This window comes from Lepisma saccharinum, chromosome 25 (genome assembly GCF_977018435.1).
Source record: "Lepisma saccharinum chromosome 25, izLepSacc3.1, whole genome shotgun sequence".
Taxonomy (NCBI): Eukaryota; Metazoa; Arthropoda; class Insecta; order Zygentoma; family Lepismatidae; genus Lepisma; species Lepisma saccharinum.
In genome coordinates, this window is record NC_139253.1 from 53,594,048 (window position 1) to 53,606,250 (window position 12,203).

Below are 12,203 nucleotides of genomic sequence, written 5' to 3' on the forward strand. Positions count from 1 at the left end.
CACTGCCAAGAACTTAGTTTGTGATATTCATTTGTCCAGTGACGTTTCAGTGAAGTCAAATACTTCATCCACTTGAGTTGCAGAAATTCTTACGTTTTCTTCACGTGTACTGCCAGTGTGTCTACCTGATATTGTTCAAAATGCTCTTCGACATTGCCTCACTGGTTAATAACAATTACAAATTGATTTTGTACGTGCAGTTCTATCCAAGATTGTACTAAATTTCCAGCCCGAATCCGAAGATGGTGAGAAAGACTGGCAGAGTAAGGTTGTTCAAGTGCAGTTAAGGGAACAATATGCTGTGCAGAGGCGGAAACTGAAGCCGAAGTTCCATGCTTTTCAGTTGAAGGAGGATGACCTGGTGCTGCTAAGAAGTCATCGTCCAAGTTCAGCTGTTAACCGGACCATTTCCAAATTGTTTTATTTGTGGACAGGACCGTTCATAGCTACCCAAGTGAAATTCAACACGGCAGTGTTAATGGACACAAAAACTCGTAAGGAAGTGTGCAAGGTGAATTTCGACAATCTGAAGATTTTTAATTGTTCTCCAGACATGAGGAAAATACTTTTAGAAGGTTGAATCCAAAATCTCCTAGACTGTGAGTGCTTCCACGAGTCGTCGTCGATTTTGTTACTCAATGGAGGGGATGATTGACATGTCCTTCCCGGACGTATGAAGAGACTGTTGAAGTACACCATCCCACCTGATAGATATGAATCTTGGCTAAAGGTTACGAGATTAATGGAAGTGCATGAGAGAAAGATTGTGCTGTTACTGTGATTTCTTTTTGTGATTTTCGTTATGATGTACAACTTTGGTTTCTTTTTAAATTGCATAATCAAGATAAATAGATTCTGAATTCATATGTTAAAACGTAAGTTCTGTGTTTTTGTGTCTATTTACTGCAAATCTTAATGTTTTCCCGTGCCCTGGGAGGTATCACGCATATACCAATATATAGTCTCATGTTGCTCATTCTCAATTTGTATTGAGATAAATATATTCTTATGATTATTGATAGGATCCGTATCTTGCCTTGACCTGTCCAATCGCCAGATTTGAATCCAACTGAGAACATGTGGCACATTATGCACATTATGCAGGTCCCAGAAGCCCTGCAACAAACATTGAATTTGAGGGTAGTGAAGTTGTTTAGTTGATTTAGGAATGTAGTGAGGGAGGGTTCGCCATGTGTCCAGAGGAGGAAAATATAATCTATGAATCTTAACCAGAGGAGTGGTTTCAGTTGTTGCGAGTCAAGGAATTCCTGTTCCAGCATGCCCATGAACAGGTTGGCATAAGGGGGGGGCCACAGTATCTGCAGGTAATGTTGGCCACCGAAGCAGAAGTTGTTGCAGGTAAGTACAAGGTTGGCTAGTTGTATCAGGAAGTGAGTGCTGCGATTGTGGGGTTTGGCTCAGCTGTTAAAGAAGGATTCCGTGGCACGGAGGCCATGGGCATAGGGAATATTGGTGTAGAGGGAGGTGACATCAACTCTTTCTTCTCCGTTGAAAATTCCAAGTGCAAAATATCAAATGTTTTCTTTTTGTGTGGTAAGTGTTTACTGTCTCCTTCTTCATTTGTATATATATGAATATACGAGGAGGAGTCAAATGAAAACCTTAAAAGTGTCATAAAATGTTTAATATTTATGTTATTGTGATGAGATTTGGTGGTGCTGTTGCTCGTACTTTACTTTCTCTCTAATAGGTGGTAGAGTGTTGGTGACCAGTCGTCGTTGTAGAAGCAGTTTCAAGATGGCCATCCCACTAATAACATGCACCAAGGAAGAACAGCGTTCTGTGATCAGATTTTTGATGAGTGAGGGTATTAAACCTATGAATATTCATCGTAGAATGAAGACGCAGTATGGTGAAGCTTGTGTGTCACAGCAACATGTGTATGAGTGGAGTAAGAAATTCAGAAGTGGTGCGACATCTGTTGCAGATGCTCCTCGCCCAGGCCAAGCACATTGAGTTGTGATGCTGGAGAATATAGCGGATGTTGAGTGCGTTATACGGGATAATCGCCAAGCAACCGTGGATGAAATAGCTGCCATTATAGGTATTAGTCATGGCTCAGCACATAAGATCATTCATGATGTGCTCCTGTTTCGTTAAGTGTCGGCCAGGTGGGTACCACATCATCTTACAGACGAGCTGAAAATGTGACGTGTTGATGTGTGTGAGGAACTTTTGCGGTGCTCCTAATGAGGGTAATGACTTTTTTAAGAGACTTGTAACTGGAGATGAAACATGGGTCCATTATTACATTCCCAAAACAAAGAAAACAAGCATGAAATGGCACCATTCATCTTCCCCTAAACCCAAAAAGTTTCCTTCACAAGCATCTGCCGGTAAGGTCGTGCTGGCATTATTCTGGAGCACTGCACATCTAGAGGACACACAGTAACTAGTGCTTCATATTGTGATCTCATGAAGAACCATCTGAAACCTGCAATAAGGTGAAAGCAATGAAGACTGCAGTTGTCAGGTGTCATTTTGCAGCATGACAATGCTAAGCCACATACTGCCCGAATGACTGTTGCGACAATTAACAACTTGCATTTTGAGTGCCTACCCCATCCTCCTTACTCCCCAGATTTGGCCCCAAGTGATTACCACTTGTTTGGACCACTTAAAGAGGCCCTAGGAGGACAGAAGTTCCGTTCTGATACGTGGTTATGCAACCAATCAAAATACTTCTTTTCCAGGGCATACAAGCACTTTGTAAATGATGGGAAACTTGCATTCAATGTGGAGGGGATTATGTAGAAAAATGATAACTATTTGTTTCACTTCCACTGAATACATATATTTTTACAGCACTTGTAAGGTTTTCATTTGACTCACCCTCGTATAACCAGTAGGGTGCAATAGTCCTGACTTCAATAACATTATTGGGGTGTAAAACATAAAGGTAAAGTTCCCCATGCATATAGCACCGTGCCATTAAGGCACATTTTAGGGAGTATGGTGGTAGGGTCCCACACATTCTCAATTGCCGCAATTTTGGAGGTGATGTGATCAGCACCATGCTTCAGTCAACTTTAATCTACCCCACACCCATTTATTCAGACTGGGTGAACCTCAGAGCCCTTTTATGTGGGGACAAGGCAGGAAAATTTCCAACCTCAGATCATCCACTCTGGGAATCTAACTCAGGGTCTCCAGTATGTCAGTTAGATGTCCTACCGACGCGACCAGTCCATCATGTCTTGATAAACACAATATTAAACATATATACATGCATGCATGCATGCAAGAATGAATAAAGAGTGTGGAACTATTTCAATAATTCTTTCAACCAAAAGGCTTGACAACATGTGAGAACAAAGGGAATGGTTCATTCATATGGAGGGGAGTTTCAATCATTTCTATGACACTGTGGATGCTTCTTATGGATATGTGCAATCAGTTTTGTCAAAGCATGTGCATAACAGTTTTCAAGCCTTCCCCAATGGGGTAGTGTCAGGGTGAATAAAAATCATGATTTTTATTTTAAAAAAATCATTTTTCATTATTTTTTAAATTCAAATTGGAGTTTTCTTTATTTAAATTGATTTTTTCAAACATGCTTAAAATTGCTTGTGCGCGTTTTGGCACCATACATATAAGTTTATTTTTGTAGAAAGGCTTTTTCTGGTAAACAACCCTGTAAAATATTTGAACAGTTTGATTAAAGCAAATAAAAAATTATATATAAATATACATTTTTCTGTTTCTGATATTGTATACATGAACTTACTATGGAAATGTGTGTTGAATGTGTTATAATTACAGTGAACAATATGTATACATTATCATACCAGTCACGTCCCTACGAATCTCACAGGAGTACATAATTTTTATATTGTTATTAGTCAATAACTGTGATTCACAGTTCAGGAAACTTGCTTTCATTTTAAAAGTACAATTATTAATTGATTGATTTGTTTTATTTTACTTCGCTTTTACTTCATTTTTGGCTAATCGTGAAAATGAGAAAGACAATCACATACATGGACATATATATGCTGCGAGTTCAGGTACCAGAACCTCATTACTCCGCAAGAATGCAGTCCAGGGTGTACTACGTGGAACGAAGGATGACATTTGCATGTTTTCAAAGAGGGTCACCCTTTACATCTAGCAGAGTTATTAATATTTGTTTGTGTATATCATAGTTGTATGGTAAATTGTTATGTGGGAAGATTTTGAAATCATTATTATAGTGTGCTCTATTATATTTTGTTCACAGCAAATTTGTAAGTCATGATCTCATGGACACAAATAAATATAACCTCAATACTATTCCAAGTAATATGGATACATATGGAATATTTTAATTGAATAATATTACAAAAATAAATTAATTTCAGTGCATTTGTGAAGTTACTTACCTCGAATTGCTGATTCTTCCTGTGTTGTCTCATTCCTTTTCTCTCCTGAAAGTAAACCTAGATTTTAGTAAAAAATAAACTTCAAGTAAAAAAGTAAAGTAAAGTGCTTCCCTGTGCTTGGTACCATGCCATGAAGGATATAGGGGATATTGAGTTAGGGCCCCACACTTTCTTGATCCCGGCTGAAGTTGGGGGTGATGTGATCAGCACCATACCCCTGGCCGCCTTTATTCCCCAGAGTTTCCTCCAGGTAGCCACCTTATACAATGCTGGCTGGGTGCTGGAGTCGCTTGACCAGGTGGAAAAAAATCCCAGGGTCTCACATGATAGTCAGATGGCCTAATGGCTGAGCTATCAAAATATACTGTAACAATTTCATTCCATACTGGGATTCATGCAAGCCTTCTCAGCACAGGATTTCGAAGTCTGTTTGCTGGCTAAGAAGCAGAAAATAGGCAACTATACCATGTTTTCTCTCAGTAGTTCAAGTAGTAAAACAATGAACTGATATTCACATTCGAGACACATTTTATCACTCAATTTCCAAGGGCCAGTTCATGCTATGGAACCCACGAAGCAGAATAATTTAATGGATTGCCTACATGCTAGGATCTCACAGTTCGAAAATTGCAGAAAAAAAGTAAATTTATTTTACATAATGCAATTCTTATGGTTAACCTTTAGTTAATGGGAGCCCCCACCCCACTGTAAGACACTTGGGAGAGAACGTTTTCAAATGTGCAGTACTGTGCAAAGAAAAATGGAGTAGTAGGAAAACTATTTACCATGGGCAGTTGTGGTTGGTTTTAATTTTTTTTCCTCAAATTATCACGCTCTAGTGAGTAGGTAGCCCTCCCCCCCTCAAAAAAATTAGTACAAGAACAAAATTTAAATTTTACAAAAGAAACCTATTTGAAGAGGCCCTGCAGCCCACACAAAAAACAATATGAACAGGAAAATGTAAAATGTAGTACTCCTATTGTTCTCCAAATATGGAATTATAATAAGTGTACAGTAAACGAAATTTGGGTAACTGAAAACACATACACAGTCCTGCCAATGGCTACAAATGCTCTCCAATTAGACATCAGTAATCAATACATCCAAACAGTGTTTTACTGAAGATGGGTCATCCATTTTCACAAGAACAATTAACATAATGTTGAGGAAGGGCAGATAAAATAAATGTATGTCCTGTCAGAAATGTGAGACAAAAGTGAATACTTGATTACATTTACTAGGGACGTTCAATATGTAAGTTTCCCTGTGCTATAAAATATTGTATAAAGCAATGCCATTAAAAAGAAACACATGGTTGACAAGCACCATCCTTCGTCTACAAGGAACAATCGATTCGTTATCAGACGTGAAGGCGCATGCACTCAAGGGCGAAAAGTAAATGCTTGTTCGGAAAAAGCAGGCTCACGTCATAAGGAGTTTAGAAGCATGGATGGTGCACGCATTTTGGAAAGCTGGAATAAAGAAGAAGTTCGTTCTGTCATTCGATATGATTGGGAGAATGGCTTACCTCCTAGGGCCATTCATACAAAACTTGTTGCTGTTTATGATGAGTCACGATAATAGACTGAGAATGGGCTGCTGCCTTGAAGGTTTAATGCGATACCAGCAAGATGACAGTGCATTCCTCATGCGCATTGTGACAGAGGATGAGACATTTGTCCATCGTTACACTCTCGAATTCAAGAGAACATCCATGTAGTGGAAGCACAAACAGTCTCCTGTGAAGAAGTTCAAGACGGATCGATCCGCTGGGAAGGTGCTTGTGACCGTTTTGTGGGATGCTAAGGACTTTTTGGAATGAGGAAGAACAATTAATGCTGACCGTTATTTTCAAACATTGGATAAACTGAAAAACGCAATTCGACATAAGTGACCAGGTCTCCTGTCAGCTGGTGTCATTCTTCTTGACGATAACGCTCGCCCCCACGCAGCAGTGCAAACACAACACAAAATTGAAGAATTTGGGTGGGAACGGCTGCCCCACCCTCCATACAGCCCCAATTTAGCACCGAATGATTTCCATCTTTTTCCGGTGTTAAAGTCTGAATTGTAAGGTTACCATTTCGAAACAGATGAAGAAGTGAAGCGGAATGTGAGAATAGTGTTCAATAGCCAGAGCCCTGATTTTCTTGCAAAGGGTATGGAGAAATTGGTGCAACGGTGGGACAAATTCCTGAATCTCTATGGGGATTATGTGAAGTGAGAAAGGATCCTCCTACACATGTATGTATAGTTTTTTAATGTATCTTAAAAACAATTTTTTTACAGCATACGGAAACTTATATATTGAATGACCCACGTATCATCATAAATAATAATAGGTCATATAGTATGGATAAAGTATTATGAAAGCATTTGTGGAAGAATATTTTGTCCTTGTTAATGGTTACTATGACAATGGCCAATAGGGTTATGACTTTTAGACTTTTTGTAGAATAATTGATTTCCTGTGTCATAAATCGATGAACTTTTGTTCAAAGTTAATGAAAAAGGGTTTAATTCTGTTTAGTTTTGTAAAAAAGTCACCACCAACACGAAACTTCTAAAATAGTATATAAATAGTAGTATATGCATTTTGCAAGTAGTAGCACTATGACTTCTGGAGCCTTCTAGAACTTTATTGAACCTTCTGGAACATTATGGAACTTTCTGGAGTCTTCTAGAACTTTATGAAACTTTCTAGAACTCAGTAGAAGTCTCTTGAACTTTCTGGAACAATCATTGTTTTAGAGTGTAAAAGCTTCCTGATTGAGCAGCGATAATTGTTTTTCTGAAAGATCTCTGTTCCGATTAATAATGACCTCTTGCTGACAGACAAGTCAGAGTCATCTTAATGTAGTATTGGAAGATGCCGGTAGGCAGTGCTGTCATGTATGTTTGAGTGTGCCAACCAATAGCAGGATGTCTGAGAATAAAGAGGAGATGTCCCGTAGCAAGAAGGAAGAAGACAACATAAGGTGGCCCAGTAGTGGATGTGACTGTGACTTGAAATGGGAGGGAAAGAGAACTGTTTTGCAGACTATATTCGGCAAACATTGTTCCCATGCCACATTTGGAAACAAAGGAACTTAGAAAACTGATGCTGTGTAGTGTCATTTTGTGGCCTCGCAGTGTGGCCTGTTGTGTGTAATGGTATACTTAGCCATTATTTTGTTGAAGTATGAACAGTTCTGCAATAATTCCAATCGCCAAGTATAATTTGTAATCATAATATCTTATAAGAAAAGTGCTTCTATGACTGAAAACAACAAGATCTGGATGAAGAATCTAGTACGATTTCAAGAATCACATGGGAAAAGAATAATTGTTCCACTAGAAGAGCAATCACTGGAAAACTACAGCAGGATACCAATCAAAATCCAAATTGTTGGTCGCTATCTTTTCCTTGGAGCATCCATGAAAGGAAGGAAAGAATATGTAAAGGAAATCGCGAAAGAAGTAACAAGTTTATGGCAAAAGAAATTAAAATTCCCAATCTTATCAATTCAAGTCGTAGCAGCAAAACTGTATAAGGTGTTCAACATCTACGAAGAATGTGTAAAACGAGGAAAATATAATCAATTGAATGAAGGTTTTGACATCACAAAAGAAAATGGTGAATGGCTGTGCAGTGACGACAGAAGGTTATATCATCTTCAGATCGAAAGCAAAGGCCATGTTGGTTATACAACTGGGAAGGCTGCGAGTTCCAAAACTATCCATCCATCCAAAAGAAGAAAAATGCCCTTGCAGCCTACTTCAACAACAGCAACAACAACTACTACTACTACTTCGTCAACTTCCAAAACATCAGAGACTGAGAGCGAATATGAAGAGTCCAAAACTTCAGATGAACAGTCTACAAGGACATGGAAGAAGTATAACAAAACCAAATCTGCAACCAAATTAGTACAACTTCAAGTTTATCAACCAGCAAAGCAGCAACCATTTGCCGACAGTTATCAGATGGGATCGACATTGAGACACCTTCACAATCTGGTATTTACAGGTCCACCATTAAAGAAGCTGTTATACTTAAAGAAAAAATGAAGAAAACACTACACTTATAAAACTGGTCATTGCATTTTGATGGTAAACGTATCTAGTGCTAGTGTTGAAGAATGAATGAAGAGAAGTTAAGTTAGAAACACTAGATCTACGAGATGGAAAATCAGATATTGTTGTTGAAGGAATAACAGCTGTTCTCGATGAATACAAGTTATGGAAGAGTATAAAGACGATTGTTGTGGACAATACAAATGTGAACACTGGAAGAAAGAATGGGATTGTAATTTTAGTTACAAAGATTGTTTGCTCAAAAGAAACTGGAAAAAAACACAATTCATTGGTTGACAACATCATGTTCTTGACAGAGTGCTTCACATAATAATGAGGGCCTCCTCAATGGCGCAGTGGTAGCATTGTCACCTTGTAATCAAGGGGTCCCAGGTTTGATACCTGGTGGAGGCACATAGTGGTTCAGATCCCACTTTAAACTGTAGGTCCAGTCCCGGTTAGCCTTTCTGTGCATAAAGTGGACTTAAAATGCCAACTCGATCAATCAATCAAATCGAATAATAATGGATGACGAACTTGGAAGAAACAACACATCACCCAATATCGAATATCCATTTATCCTGGGACTTGTAAAGAACTACGAGCAGCTCAAGATTAATTTTGAGAATGGTAAAGAAGAGATTTCTGAAACAGCATGATGGCATGATGATATGAAATTTCTATTTCATTTAACTTGGGTTTTCCGCTTTTTTGAAGAAACTGGAGGATTTCCTGAAGTGAAGTTTCAGAAAATAACTAAATTAAGTAATGCAAGATGGAATTCCCAAGCGATACTAGCTCTTTTGGCATTTATTCTTCTACCAGAGAGAAGAGACTCACTACACAAAATTTGTAGATTCATCTCTCACAGATGGGCTGACCATTGGTTTACTGACCAAATCTACAATGTAGATGATTATCAGAAGCTATGTAGCAGCTTGCAGGTTCATGAAAAAGCATTAAACTGTGTGAAAAAGTTTTGGAATCGAGAACCATCAAGACTGGTAATTCCCAGAACAAATCAGTGTGCAGAACGGGCAAGCAAGTGTCTTCAAGAACTTAATAATGTCTGTAAAATGAAGGAGAAACTTCAGCTCAGATTTATTTTGTCTAACAAGACAAATTATGTATTATGATATTCCGACTTGTAAGTTGTATTTATTTGTAATTTTGTATGTTACGTTATAAACAACATATAGGCCTATGCGTATATGGTTTGAGAGTGACCTTTTTCCAAAACTAAATCAAATTATTTCCTTTTTCATTACCTTTGAACAAAAGTTCATGGATTTATGACACAGGAACATGGGGTTACAAAAAAGTCATAACCCTGGCCACACATTCAAATATGTAAAAATTAATTACAAGCAAACAACAAAAATATTGCTTACTTTCATTATATAATTCTGATGGACAATGATCAGAGATTATGTCATAAAATTTTGAAAAGAATCGATGATGTTTTTTTTTAGATATTGCCATTTCAGAAAGTGTGGAAACTGCACTTTTCTCTCAATTTATTGCCACTAATATTTTTTTAAAACCAAATTATCGTTGACAGGAATAATTGGATTTTTCATGGAGAGCTACTACTTCATACTAAGAACACATACTACTACTAAATACTAACTACATACTAATGTAATCCTAGAGTACCTTCAATGCAACAATTCTATGCAAAATTTCTGAAAATGGCAAAAATCGATGGTTCACAGTATTTAAAACTGTTTTCAGTATCTTATACTATTCCTAAAATTAATTTCTTATTGTTAACATAAATAGGGTTGTAGCTCTCCAAGTCAAAAAGACTGGGAAAATCTATCACTATTCATTTCTTCATGACATAAACTTTAAGCATGTTTTCATATGACTTTAAAAATCTACACTTCTCTCACACTTTGCAGTCTAGTAACTTTATCGCATGGTGCAGGAATGAAATATTTCAGATTTTAATACATGTCTGAACACTATTACATAAATTTGTTTGAAATAAATTACTGTCAGTCAAGGAAATGAATTATATTTTGCCTGGCAAATTTTAAATGAAATGGCAATTAGTTTCAAAACTAACTCAAAATATGAAGAAAAACTGAAATTGTTACATACTTCACGGTTCCTCTGCTTTATGTGCTTATGAAGGATCAAATTCTGCAAAACAAAAATACAGAAAAAAAATATTCATTTTACATATCCATATCATATGAAAATATTGTACTTGTAAATAATCTAATTACTTTCATGGAAATTGTGTTTAATGCCTCTCAAACTCCATAATAGTAGATGCATGAATGAGTATAAATTAGCAGTCAAGATATTTCACAGTGAAAAATACATTTTTGACCAGTACTTCAATACTATTCACATTTACATTTACATGTTAAAATCCTCATTTGAAATATATCTTAAGTGTTTGTGTATGTTTACTTCTCACCTAAAAAAGAAAGGATACCAATTTCAAACACTGGTGTTCAAATTTATACATCCTCCTTTGTTAATCCTAGTGTGGTCATAAAATAGTTCTACAAGCATGAGCCTAGTGAATTATTTGACAGTAAGAACATTAGTTACTCAGTGTAATACATTTGCCAGTACTGAAAATAACACTCCTGTGTACCAATAACAATTGCTTATGTATATATGACATGTACATACTTTCCACATTTTGCATGGGTTAGAAAAATAATAATATTCCCTGCGAAAAATAATATGCATAACTTTATAATAATTTTGCCCTGTCAACATTGTTTAATTGCTTGACAGAACATTGTTCCCGCTCCAACTCTATTGCTGGTTTATCCAATATTCATATTCATATTTATATTTAGATATTGGTTGATTAGCAGTATCTATGATATATATATATACTTGTAGCGTTAAAAGTTAAAAAGGTAAAAAAAAAAAGTGAAGCCGTCCCTTGTGCATTGGAGGACCATGTCATTGATTTTGATTGATTTGGTTCAGTTTATTTCACTTTTCTGCCACTTTTGGCTAATCATGAAGATTTGAATGAGTGATGATATGATGAAATTGATGAAGAGACAATCACAAACAACACCCATGTCCTGGCTGGGATTCGAACCAGGGACACCTGGTGTTGTAGGCTGATACGCTAACCACTCTGACAATGGACCATGTCTTGACAGTACATAAGAGAGAGGATGTAATACCTCACACTCCTCAAACTTTGCCATATCTGAGATAAAGCAATCAGCACAGGGTGACGAGATTTTCAGAAACCAAAAGTAGGAAACACAAGAGCTATAGTTTCTACGTTTTCAAAGTACTTCATTCTCCCATCTCCATCCAAAACTCATATCACATGAGAAGGAAAGAGAAAATAGGAAACCCTGACCAGACACAGGTTCTCTCACCGGACTTGTTGAAATATTGAATGGTAGGTTGTTGGAGCATGTTGGGAGGGTATGTGAGGAAATGGGAGTAGGGAATTGGGACGGGGATCAGGGGTTTGGTTGGGAAATCTACTGAGTGTTCTGAGTGGCCTTATTTAGACAAGGTGATGTGGTTGCACCCATGGCTGATCCCGGAAGCAGTCATTGAAAGGAGTATTGTGATTGTTGGTATGGACAGTGACAGTGAGTGCCCAGGCCATGAAAATGTCATCGACAAAACAGCCAGAGGAATGCTTTCAATGGTTAGGTATCAAGAACAATCAAAATCCACTTTCCTAGAAAAACTCAACAACTTCAGTTCCATCAAGTTCACCTGGACCCAATCCAACTAATCAAATCACCTTCCAAGATATAG

At 37.3% G+C, this 12,203-nt stretch overlaps 1 protein-coding gene across 1 annotated transcript in view; it reads right to left on the reverse strand.

Annotated features, from left to right (window-relative positions):
• Positions 1–12,203, reverse strand: part of LOC145978788 (uncharacterized) — a 208,503-nt gene that overhangs the window by 123,221 nt on the left and 73,079 nt on the right. The window contains exons 12-13 of the mRNA XM_083111607.1: positions 10,545–10,586; positions 4,383–4,427 (exon numbers count right to left, since the gene is read on the reverse strand). Coding sequence (XP_082967733.1) covers positions 4,383–4,427; positions 10,545–10,586 — 87 coding nt within the window. The remainder of the gene's footprint in view (positions 1–4,382; positions 4,428–10,544; positions 10,587–12,203) is intronic.